We start from the raw sequence: 12812 nt of genomic DNA, 5'->3' as shown, positions 1-12812 counted from the left end.
TAAATAATGTTTTCCTTAAATTTATATATGTTTATAAATTACCAAGTATGTTCCGTTTAACTGTGACATGAGCGTACTTTGCTGTGTCGATTTTATTTTGCAAATCTAACGTTTCCGGTATTAGTTAGCACGAGTCTGCGCTGTGGAAGTTCGACCCGGAAACAAGATAGGGTTGGCAGGTAATCTTTTACTTGATCTTGTTTTAATGTAATTTGAATGATCCCATATCCACAATGTAATAATGTGTATATAATGATAAACTCTTGAGGTGGCGTTAGTAGCCTTTGGTTTCTCGGGCGACCGGGGTGTTATAGGAATGGAATTAGCTTTTTTACGTAGACTAATCCGTCTTGCTGTTGTGAAAAAGTAGGCCTATTAGTAAATAATATTTTTATTGACACCGTCGATATTCCGTTTTCGTGAAATTATGCTGCAGATCGTTCATTTCGTCTGTAGCGTGACTGGTCACGTGGTACCGTGACCGCTCCGATTGAATGCCATGGGGATAGGCTATAGCTGTTTTTACTTATTATTATCATTATTAAATGTAATTGTATATGATGGTGATTATGATTATTTTCATATTAACCCAAATAAACCTTTGTTCGTCAATCAAACATAGTGCCTCCCAACAAAACTTAAAATGCAAGATTGCACCTGTTGCCATTGTACAAAAATCTTACCTATGTTAAATTGTACAGGTCCAGATATCACACTGAGTAACTCAGTTTATGGGAACATTAAGACGAAATAATTCGTTCTTTTTTCATTTTTTGTGACAATTTATGTGTCATAGTGTGTCATTAGATTTTCTGAATGTAATTAATTAATGTATGATGTCAATAAAGGTTGGGAAATACTACCTACAATGGCTGATTCAGCAACGTCAGATGATCCCAAGTTCTGCTTTGAGGAGGTTCTGAGCACTTTCAAGGTGTGTTTGTCTGAAGACAAAGCAGTCATTCTGGAAAACTACGTGTCTGGTTGGCGTGGTCTTATAAAGTAAGTATTAACCCTCAGGCTTTGTTCAATTTTATTTTAGTTCCTGCTCGGCTTGTTCGTGGCGATTTTGTGGAAAATGTGGAGTCGTAGTTAATGATAATAGTCAACAAATTTTATTTGGAAATGTTTTGACATTTCCGTCTCCATGTCGAGCAGAGATGTTTACTTCTTATAATGATAACTATATTCATTTGGTCAAATGAAGTGCAGTAAATCAAAATGTAGAGAGTCTGTGTTTTTTCAAAATAAAAGCCCTGCCAGATAATCAGGGAAAAATAGCCCAGTAGCAAATGCCCACCGGACACCTTTCAGAAACTAAGACTATGATAGTTTCAAAAATGTCTTGAAAACATTTATGAATCCGGCATCGATTTTGAAAGCTTTGAAAACACAACTTGTTTATGTGTACCTTTGCCAGGTTTTTGAACAGCCTTGGGTCTGTTTTTGGCTTCATTTCCAAGGATGCCATCAACAAGATCCAGATCCTGACAAATTTGCTCAAAGGAGACACGCACTCTCACTACACCACCGTGCAGTCCATGGTCCGATACGAGCTAGACAACGGATTGGTGGACATCGACAAGCGGGGCAGCCATCCTGAATCGGGCACCCGTACTCTGCTGAGGCTTCATCGTGCGCTCAGGTGGCTCGAACTCTTTCTGGAGCGGCTGAGGACCAGCGCGGAGGACAGCAAGACTTCCGCCATGTGCGCCGAAGCCTACAACGAGTCCCTGGCGCACTACCACCCGTGGGTGGTGCGCAAGGCGGCGGGCTTGGCATTTTGCGTGCTACCCGGCCGCCCCACCTTCTTCGAAGTGATGAACGTGGGCCCCCCGGACCAAGTTGTGTCCGTACTAGGGGAAGCAGTGCCTCTCATTTCCGAAGTGTACCAGATCACAGAGGAACTTTATGCGAAGGACAACCTGCTCGACTTGCCATAGAAATGTGTCAACGTTACTACCGGTGACTGTTAGGAGCTATTTATGTGCAATAGCTGCAAGGCAGAATGAAGTTAATATCTGCTGCAATCATCTTTTAATGTAAAAGCAAGTTTGGATCATCACTTCCAGCTTGCACTTCGTTAGCTGGTGGAAGGGTGAAGCTGCTCATTTTCACTAATTGGTTTGTGCAGCTTTATAGGTATCATATGCTGGTTCAACTAAATACTAGCCGGACATGCATACTCTGGGAGGTAACACAATACCATTTGTCAAAAACACATATTTACACGAATTGATATCAATGACATGCATTTGATGTTGCTCGGTGCATGCATTTCTTTGTTATCCCTTGAGTGTAGAAAGCCATTGAATGGAAAAACCATGTGGCGCAATGGTATAAAACTAAAAAAAAAAATCAAATTTTCAACATGTTAGATCAGGGGTCACCAACGTGGTGCCCGCGGGCACTCGGTAGCCCCAAAGGATCACATGAGTAGCCTGGATGCCTGTTCTGCAAATAGCTTACAAATGATAGATATTTTATAAACAGATGTCCCATATTACATTTACATATTTACCACAGCTGTTTCTTAATTATTGTGAGAAATAACTGATGTGATCGATGTCGCCACATAAAAGGATACAACATGAAATCACATAGAACAATATCATTATGACATTTACTTTGAGTAAATTTGTAAATTTCAGTAGTGTGCATCAAACCGGTAGACTTTCATATTACTTAGTACTAAAGGAATAGCTCCGTTTGAAAAATGTTCTTGATCCATGTGTTAGATTTTGTACATTACTGCATTATTTTGAATCATTCCATCCAAATAGATACCCTATATGCTTACAGTACATTGCTTATAGGGTGAAGTCTTTTGCACTCTTTTACTGTATTGCTTTATTCCCAATGCCTTTGCCATGATACCTGACAAAGATTATGATAATAATAATAATACGTAATTTTATTGCACATAAGACAAAACACCCATCCATCCCTCCATCCACTTTCCCTTTATCCGGGGTTGGGTGGCGGGGGCAGCAGGTTGAACAGGGAAACTTTGTCCTGCCCCTCCAGGACAATCCCCAGGCATTCACTGACCAGTCGAGAGACATAGTCCCTCCACCATGTCCTGGGTCAACCTCGGAGCGTCCTCGCGGTGAGACATGCCCGGAACACCTCGCCGGGACAGGACAAAACAGCAGTTTTTAATAGAACACAGAAAATTACTGTGGGGGCTCAACAACGACACTGCTCATCCGGAGCATTTATATTTTGTCGGCTAATTTATCGCTTGATTTTCATTTGACACAAGACAAACACGATGCGCATCTGAGTTTTTATATTACACGTGTCGATTGGTTTAAGAGCTTGTTCGTGGTACAGCTCGCGTACGTCAAGGTACCACTCATTGTAGTATACCCTTATTTATTTATGTATTTCCTTATATGCGCGCACAAGAATGAAGGTGCAGTTTTGTTTTGTTAAAAAAATAAAATAAAAGCAGGGGCTGTAAAGTGGTTGTCATGACAACCAAGTTGCCGTAGCAACAGCAGTGACGCCCGAACTGTATTCAGTCAAGTGATTCCTGTTGAAAGAGGAACGAAAGCGACGCCAAAGGCCAACCAACGATGGACTCGAATCGGTCGTTTCATCGTGGACGATCGTGCAGGTTAGCACTCAGCAGAGAAACAAACAGCAATGCTGAAATTAACGGGATGGATTTACCGAGGTCAGAGTCCAAACGCGGGGCAAGTCGAGACATGGAAGCTCTCCGAGGCCCACCGGAGTCCGGCGGGCGAACCAGAGACTTCCGCCCCCGATGCCAGCCTGTCATCCGTCACGGAAAAGTGAACTCGTCGGACTCTCATGACTTCAACAAGTACAAGGTACTCCCCGCCATCGCGACAGGACGCTCAGGGAACGTGAGCCGCACGGCCTCGGAGTTGGAAAGGTCACGTGGGTCCCGAAACGTCGCCACATTGCTGCTGGCTATCCGGACACCGTGCGGAGACCGGTTCGAACGACTTTTTGACCCCGCGGACCCCCTGCGGACTGTGAAGGAATGCGCAGAGGCCAGGTTCGGGAGCCGGTACGGAGAGGTTTCCATAGCAACAATGGACGTTCCACGCAGGAGCTTCATAGACTTGGACTTGACTTTGGTACAATGTGGCATCCATGACAGATCAGTACTGTGTATTACATCACTGTAAGTCGACATGTACTTAAGAGAAGAATGATTTCCGTGCTTTGAATAGCTTCTTTTAAAGCTGTATTAAGTGAATTTTTGCGACTGTGAGTTGTCAGATGTTATGTGCTATGGTTGCCAACAGTTAGCTGAAGCTGTTAAGCCACGTTTTTACTGAACCATTCTTTATATATATATATATATATATATATATATATATATATATATATATATATATATATATATATATATATATATATATATATATATATATATCGTGTAACAAAAATAAACATATGTGCTGCATTCCTCATGCTATGACTGCAGAGGTTTTTGACTTTCCCATTAGATTTGGCGAAAAACAATTAAGTTCATATAGTTTTAAAATTTGAATCAGCGCATGCTGTAATCTTGTTCCTTTTACACGGGCCATCTCATCTGGATTTGTATTCGCCTACTCGTCCAGCACTGTGCAATGGTGTCTAATTATCTGAATGCCTCAAAATTGCAGCATGAGCACACGCACACAAGTGAAAGGGAGAGGCACATTATACTGGCGCAACAATTACATCGTTGCATATTCATGACATTTACTGGGGAGGCGGTGCAAAAATGGCTTTTGTGAATAAAGAACATGCTTTGTTCTTGACAACAGACACCTTTGACACTGAAGAGCATCATCTTTATTCAACTACTGGTAATAATCCATCTTAGTAAGAACCAGAACACTGTTTAAAGGCAACAGTATGCTTTATATATTAATCAAAATAGATGCAAAATGCCATGCAAATGTTCAAACAACAACAACAGCAATAGTGGAAACACTGCAAACAAAAAAAAAAAACAAAATCAGGCACACTCGGTTTGAGCAGCTGGCGAACCAAGTTCGTTCAAGGGATGAATCAAAAGTGCATATCAAACAAAACTTTTTTGGAAACAACTCAAACAATATATCTGTGAAAGGCAGAACAGTCCTTGTGATTTAGTAACAGCAGCTGAATGCTCAGTTGAGCTGTTTTTCGATCTCATCAACATTTCCATTGGTGAGTTTGAGGATTTTCCGGTCTAGAGAATAAATACACAAAAAAAGTCAATATCCTCATGTTTACATTCTTTAAAAGATGGGTTCTGGGTCGAGAGGGGTACGAGTACCAAAATGAGTCTCTATTTGTCTGATGACATCCATGCCGTATTCGCTGTCCACCATGTTTATGGCGAAGCCCCGCCTTCCGAAACGTCCCGTGCGGCCAATCCGGTGAAGGTATGTCTCATTATCCGCATTGCCATCGATGTCCACGGGGAGGTCAAAGTTGACTACCAGAGATACCTGTTCTACATCGATGCCTCAGGACAAAAGAGATTTTTTTTTCCAAACACGTAAGTGTCAATGTCAAAAAAAATAATCATTAATTTGTGTTATTGGCCAGGTAAAATGGGTTAATTGCTGTTCGCAAGAGACTTCCATTTAATCATTTAAAAAAAAACGTTTCACAAGAGGTGCATTTATTAACTAAACGTGAGGCCAATTTGCTGTAGACAATCTATTTGTATTTTACATCAAAAGATGAAACACTTTTTGCTTAAAAATGACAGTAAATACATTTTGTCACTAAAGTTGTATCTCTTACCCCTGGAGCAAACGTTGGTAGTGACAAGAACCTTCTCCTTGCCATCTCGAAAGCGTTCAATGATGCTCGCTCTCTGTATGACAGTTAATTCTCCACTAAGCAGCGCCACACTGTGGCCTTCGTTTGACAGCTTAGCTGAGAGCCAAGCTGCTGTCTTTCGAGTCTACATCAGGAGAGATGACAGTGGAAAAGAAAATATTCATCAGTGTTTAATGTTCACCTGCCTACAAAAACTAAAAGAGTGTGTCCCAACCGCCATTGAGTTTCATTTCTCATTTACGGTTAGTGTAGAACTTACGTGGCAGAAGATCATGGCCTGTGCCACAGTCATACTCCCATAAAGGTCGCACAGAAAGGCAAACTTGTCCTCCTTGCTGCTGCATAGGACATAAAACTGCTTGATGGTGTCCAGAGTCTCCTCCTCACGCCGCAGTCTGATAAAATTGGCCTCGGGAATGATCACCTCCGCGAACCTCCACACAGCCTCCACAAAAGTTGCGGAGAAGAAGAGCATCTGGCAGTCTTTTGTTAGCTGCCTGCATTCACGGCAGGAGGTAGAAAAAAAAACTGAGCTTTATACTGGAATATAAACATTTTGTCGTTTAACTGAACCTTTTCCCATACTGGCCTGTGGATTCGGATACTCTGGTCACGATGACCCTGAATGGCTATCATGACATCAGCCTCATCCAGCACAAACATGGTGATCCTTTTGGGATCGATGACTTTGAATTTGTTGCACCAATCCATTACGGTGCCCGGTGTTCCCACGACGATCTGCTCCTGCAACTGCTTGCCTCGCTCCACTGGGCAAAAACCAAGTGACAAATTCTCAAAGACTGACAGCGACTTTGATTTTCTTACCTTTGCAGCCTCTAATGCCATACGCCAGTTTCACATCTGGGCAGTGTTTGCCCATCTGGGCAATAACCTGACCGATCTGCAGGGCAAGCTCGTATGTGGGGGCAATACAAAGGGCCTATGGAAAAAAAAAAGCCTCTTATGGCAAGCAGTCAATGAAATAAACATACTGTATCAGCAGGTCAGATGGCTCGCCTGAGTCCACTTGTGTGCGGGGTTCACATGGCTGAGTATGGCCAGAGAAAAGGCAGCAGTTTTGCCTGTGCCTGACTGTGACTGGGCAATCAGATTCTGAGGTCTGGAAGTAAAAATGGTGGACAGCGAATACAGCATGGATGTCATTTTTTAAACAAAAAAAAAACTTTTGAGTCAAAAAACAAGCTGTGATCAGTAATACATGGGGGGGGGGGGCATAGTCAATTTTTAGACTTTCATTGGATGTAATTTACTTAAGACATAAATGTGATGACTCACGGCTGTGCCAGCATCATAGGCAGAGCTTTCTCCTGGATCATGGAAGGTCTGTTGAAGCCCATTTCATAGACCCCCATCAACAGCTCCGGTTTCCTATTCATGCAAAGTAGATGGAAAAAATAATGTCCAGTGCAAAATCTCCCTTAGAAAGAAGTGCGATGGTGTGCTGAATGATGGTAGGGATGGGACAAGACACACATTTCAAGAGATGAGATATCTCACGAGTGAGTCAACCAGACGGGGCGAGATTTGAGCAACATTTTTTAATGCAAAAGTTGAATATTTTTCCGTGGACAGATATTTATAATTATGTTTTGAGAACAGGTCTGACATTTTATGTTGATTATTTTTTTTGGCGGGGGGAGGGCGGGGATATTTATTAATAATTATTTCTTTTTGATAACAGATTTCTCATGCTCATGATCCATATCAGGCTTCCACAGGGTTTGCTGATGAGCTAATTATTTGAACCAGGTGTAAAAGATGAGGGAGACATAGAAACTAGGCCGGAGTTTCATATCCCTGCTTTAGGTTGATTTTTTTTTTGTTTTTGTTTGTGAACCAGTACAAATGAAGTTTGAAAGGGTCCTAAGTTTAATAAATCAGACACTGATGGCAAGTTTTATTTATTTTTTTAAACCCCAAAATGCTTTGCACTGGTTAAGGGGTACTTGGATGAAAACATATTTCACATGGGGTACATCACTGAAAAAAGGTTGAGAACCACTGATCTAGAGCATAAGTGTTAAACTACAGTACTCAAGGGCCAGTTTTCTGGTTTGCTCACTGCAAAACACCAGATTCAAACTACAGTCGGCCCCCGGTGTCTTTATCTAGCTTGATGGCACAGCTGGTCGGGATGGAAGGAAGGAGAGAAAATGAGTGAAAAACGGAAGGAAGGAATGTTGTGAAGACTTTGCAAACTTTATCTGTTAGACATGGCTTCTAAAATTGCAAGTGGCGGTAAAGGAAGAAGTAAGAGGATGATGACAATAGAAACGAAGCAGGAGATAATAAAAAAAAAATACGAAGGAGGCGCACGCATGGTTAACCTTGCTCGTGAGTATGGCCGTAACCGCTCGGCAATCTTCTAAGGGCAAGACATTCCTTGCCGAGGGACGGACCTCGATCGACAACAAAATTGAGAGGCTTCTTCTATTATGGATTAAAGAGAAGGAAATCGCCGGTGATATGTTTTAGTTTAAGAAAAGTTCTTGTTTAAGAAATTAAATCAATAAATTCTGCGGGTTGGTCTCTGCTCACCTCCGTCTCCACTCGGCTCAAGTCACGTCGCCCCAAAGGTAAATGTCATTTTTCCTTTGTATATGTTATTTAATTTAACTGTACAGTAGATCATGTTACTCATTTTTAATATGTGTATAAAGTCGTGATGTTTTTACCTAAGGTTTTTGCACGCATTCACTAATTAACATAGGTTTGGCTTGCCCGTCATACGAGCAGTTCAAGTTACGAGCGTAGCCGCTGAACGGATTAAGTTCGTAACACGGGGGCCCACTGTATTCTCATTTGAATCAGGTGTGCTTAAGAGACAACGTACTTATTGAAACACTGCCCCCTAACGGAGGGCAGACTATCCTTTAGCTGCCCTCGAGGACCGGAGTAAGTTTAGGTATGTGATGGAAGTCGAGTGTGACTGTTAATAATAATTAAAAATAATAACATTACTATAATGGTCGGTGGGGGTTGTATGGACTCACAGGCGCAGCTCCTCGAAAGTCTTGACGGAGAACAGCGGGGAGGTGGGGTCCCGCTGCAGGACCTCTACCTCGTGTCTACTCCTCACCAGAGAGTGGCGGATCATTTTGTAGAGCAAGGCCACTTCAGCCGGGTCCACTTTGTCTCCTTCCAACTCTTCACGTTGTCCGCTCACGTCCCTCTTAAGGTTGTCTGCGCAGTCAAAACAATACTTTAAAAACGTTACATGATGAAAACAAACCTTGTGGAAAGGCGAATTTTTCGTTACCATTTACATCCCTGGATATCCGTGTAAGACGCACGACATTCATCTTCTTTGTTGGCTCAACCTGTCGTAAAAAATGTGAAATCAGCTTTTATGATAGAAAAGTGCTAGTCAAACTTTGAGCTAGCTCTCATCCAGTTCCCAAAAGCACGGCGCTTTGCCACTCGAAAAATCACCTGCACGCGCGCAGAGTTCGCCTCTTGTATGTCTGCCTCGTGCGCCCACGAGTCCTTGAACATTCTAAAGTATTTGGCGCTAGTTTTATGATGATAGAAACTCGAGCCTTTCAGCAAAAGTTTGCGGGCTGGTGTGGCCTGATGTCCAGTGCAGCGAGGTGACAAATAATTAGTGCCGACCAGAAACGACCGCAAATACCAACCGGCTACTGACTTTTGTGATGCATTCACAGACATCCGTTAATTGCTCAGAGACCCTAAAGCAGGGGTATCAAACTAATTTTTGTTGCGGGATTAAGGATTTCAGATAAAGCTTGGAACTAAAAGTGTTAGGGGCCAAAATTAAGTATTTGATTAGAATTAGAATATTCACATAATTAGGTATTCCTTAAATCATAGTTAATATTTCTTCATTATGAATATATTATTGTTTTCAACAGCTGTATATTTATTCCTGCTTGAGTAACTGTTTGCTTTTTTTCATTTTTTTGTTACACTAGTCAACTATTACATCTATCATAAATCCATCCATCCACCATCCATCCATCCATCCATCCATCCATCCATCCATCCATCCATCCATCCATCCATCCATCCATCCATCCATCCATCCATCATTATCTTAACTGCTTATGCTCACGGGTGTGGGCATGCTGGAGCCTATCCCAGCTGTTTACGGGCATTAGGTGGGGTCCACCATGAACTGGTTGTCAGCCAATTGCAGGGCGCACAGAGACTAACATCCAGTCGTATCATAATCCCAAACCCACCGCAGGCAAGTTTATAGCCGTCATTCTACCTATTTATTTAATTTTGGTGTTCTTGGGACATGAGCATAATTTACAAATAATGTATTTGTCATTCTCTCCCATTAGTTACTCACATTTTAGAAAAAGACGTGGATTTAACAGTGAGTGAGTGACCTAGTTCGATATGTTACCGGAGCTTTATATAAGAGTATAAAAAACATTTTTGTACTCTCATTAAAATTTGAGTAATATTGTTTTATTATAATTAATATTGGAGTCCGAGCATATGGCTTTTAAAATCGAGTTATTATAGAACTTTATGATTTATTAGAGAACTATAATGGTTTAACAAATGGTGATATATTTGGCCCAATAAAGTTCCAAGAAACAATATGAAAATAAAAATTAATCAAAATGCAAGAACCAAAATTTTGCTCTCGTGATTCAGCTAATATGCGCCTCACAAAGTAATAAATACAACAACAAAAAAGGCGATCAAATTCTCTTCTGTGGTGTCCAAAGTACTTCCATCACAAAGTTCAAATCAAAGTTCTCAAAATAAATAGTCAAGAAGACCTCCATCCAATCTCATTTTTTGCTAGCTTCAGTGTTTGTTTCTGCTTTCGTTAAGAGTCTTTTGTCTTCCTTGACGCCCAAATCTTCTTCTTTTCCCCACAGCAAGGTCTGCTTTTATCAGGTGGCTTAAGCAACTCCACCTGTTGAGGTCGTGATGCATGCTGGGCAGTGTAGTTCCTGGAATGTCGGCCATTTTGGGGTGTGGCATTGGCTTTTGAAAGAGGTAGCGTTCCTCCACAACACTCATTCTGCGTGGTTAATGGGATCATAACCCCCCAACCCCCCCCCCCCCCCCCCCCCCCCCCCGCAAAAAGTGAATTACATGAAGTAGGACCTCCACCCTCACAACACAGACTTTGTATGTACATTAATAAAGTATATAAAATGTGTTTCGTAAAACCCACCCTTCCTTGCTTTACCATGTCCAGTGATCTCCTAGTATGGAAGTTGAACAGTGTAGTTTTGGACACAAGCTTTATTTTTATTTTTCAACACATAGCGTGGCATTTCAGTGAATGTTGTGTGCTGCTCAATAACTCGAGTCTCGCCGCAAAACGGAAATCTAACGTTACCCCTTTCTCGCCCATTCACACATTGCATTGCAACTGGATGGAACAATGTTTTTAAAGAGACATTCGCACACACACACACACACACACACACACACACACACACATGCACGCAGGCACACACATACACACACACACATATAAATCTGCATAAAGCCGAAGCGCACAGCTTGAGAGTCGTGTAGAATTCTTGCCAAAACGCCCTCATATAGTGCCAGATGTAGAAGAGCTATGGTTTAGTTAAAGAAGATGTTAGACTGTCTCAAACTCCACATTAGGACTGAGCATAGTAGTGTTGTAGTGCATCATGTACTGCTGTGAATTGAAGGGCCTTTGAAAAAACAAGAAACAAACCAAAAAATAAAAACACGAAGCACCGAGGCTGCGAAAAGTGAAGAGCGAAGTGGCGAGGTAAAACCATAAAAATATCAATATTTGAACTTTCATTTTCACTCACGTCAGCCACATTAGTTTTGTGAAAACAAAGCATATGGCAGAGAGGAAATGTGACATTGAGTATGGTGAGGCCAAGTTACATTATAACGAGAAAAAGGAAAGCAGGTGTTTGTGCTTTTATGTGCATGTGAACATTTATGTGCTTGTGTGTTTATTTATGAATTAGTATGTGTGGCAGTTCGACGGAGGAGGTGTGGGTGGTTAGGGAAGGTGTTTCTTATTGGCTGCAGGTTAATTCAGTTTGGGGGTGGATGTGGAAACACACACAAGAAAATACACACACCAACAAGCAAACGAGCATACAAACACTCTTATTGCCATGGTACTCTTGCAAAAAAAAAACAGATGGATCAAACGACACTATAACAAAACACAGTGTCAGCCAAACGCCCACACACCATTTGAAACGCTAAAACCTTCCTCAGAATGTAGGAATGGGGTCCTTAAAGGTGATGATGTGATGCAAATCTTCTCTCATCTTTCCTATTCTTTCAGTGTTTTCTTTTTAAACTAAAATAAGAGATAAGGATTTAATGGAGAGGAGAGTCTGATCTCGTCAACTTCATGCTTAATGTTATCCTGTGTGTGTGCGTGCGTGTGTGTGTGTGTGTGTGTGTGTGCGTAGAGGGGGAGTCTATATGTGACTAGCAGTCTATATGTGACCCTGTGGTCTTTCAACCAAGTTCAACTACTATGTGTTCCAAGGGTGTCATTTAAAGAAATGAAGCCAAGCGAAATCAAGAGAAAACTCACAGCAAATTAACAACCTAGCAGGTTGCCTATCTAATTTGCTAAAGACGCCTGATTTAACTTTGCCCCGTTTGAATGACTTTAACCCTTTACTGGGAACAGTGGCCACTTTCGGTTTCTAAACAGGCAAAACCAGCCTTCATTTTCTATTTTTAAGTCCTAAATAGGCGAGAATTTTCAGGATTTAAGAGAAATTTAGGGTACCTTCAAATTTAATTTACAAAGGTTTTTGGCCGTTTTGCCTGTTTAGACTATCGGCTGAAAGCGGCTGCAGTGTCCAGTATAGGGTTTAGTGTCACTCAAGTAAAGTTGAACTTTTGAGAAAAAAAAAAAAAAAAATCTCCCTAATGCTCTGTACACCCCTCTTCGTTTGTGTATGCATAAGCGCTATACTATGATTCTCTTTATATTGCAATGCTGCCTTTGAACGGTTCGGCCGTTTGACCACATCTGT

At 41.5% G+C, this 12812-nt stretch overlaps 3 protein-coding genes across 3 annotated transcripts; 2 read left to right on the top strand and 1 right to left on the bottom strand.

The window, feature by feature from the left end:
* The first annotated feature begins 133 nt into the window (after positions 1–133).
* On the top strand, positions 134–2804 carry cptp (ceramide-1-phosphate transfer protein). The gene is made up of 3 exons (XM_088408241.1): positions 134–179; positions 849–1002; positions 1421–2804. Exons 2-3 carry the CDS (start codon positions 869–871, stop codon positions 1941–1943), a joined length of 657 nt encoding a protein of 218 aa, XP_088264367.1. The 5' UTR covers positions 134–179; positions 849–868; the 3' UTR covers positions 1944–2804.
* A 142-nt stretch (positions 2805–2946) lies between these two features.
* Positions 2947–4312, top strand: ubxn10 (UBX domain protein 10). Its single transcript, XM_088408242.1, has one exon. It carries the CDS (start codon positions 3582–3584, stop codon positions 4161–4163), a length of 582 nt encoding a protein of 193 aa, XP_088264368.1. The 5' UTR covers positions 2947–3581; the 3' UTR covers positions 4164–4312.
* A 553-nt stretch (positions 4313–4865) lies between these two features.
* ddx19a (DEAD-box helicase 19a) lies at positions 4866–9454 on the bottom strand. The gene is made up of 11 exons (XM_088407072.1): positions 9259–9454; positions 9086–9146; positions 8820–9009; positions 7102–7194; positions 6823–6925; positions 6631–6745; positions 6391–6572; positions 6065–6298; positions 5767–5929; positions 5291–5482; positions 4866–5203 (listed from the first exon to the last, which is right to left on the bottom strand). Exons 1-11 carry the CDS (start codon positions 9319–9321, stop codon positions 5142–5144), a joined length of 1458 nt encoding a protein of 485 aa, XP_088263198.1. The 5' UTR covers positions 9322–9454; the 3' UTR covers positions 4866–5141.
* Positions 9455–12812: the final 3358 nt, after the last annotated feature.

The sequence above is a fragment of the Hippichthys cyanospilos genome, chromosome 2 (genome assembly GCF_059441005.1).
Source record: "Hippichthys cyanospilos isolate Australia breed blue-spotted pipefish chromosome 2, RoL_Hcya_1.0, whole genome shotgun sequence".
Taxonomy (NCBI): domain Eukaryota; kingdom Metazoa; phylum Chordata; class Actinopteri; order Syngnathiformes; family Syngnathidae; genus Hippichthys; species Hippichthys cyanospilos.
The sequence above is the reverse complement of the archived record's forward strand: the minus strand, read 5'-3'. Positions and strand labels throughout refer to the sequence as shown.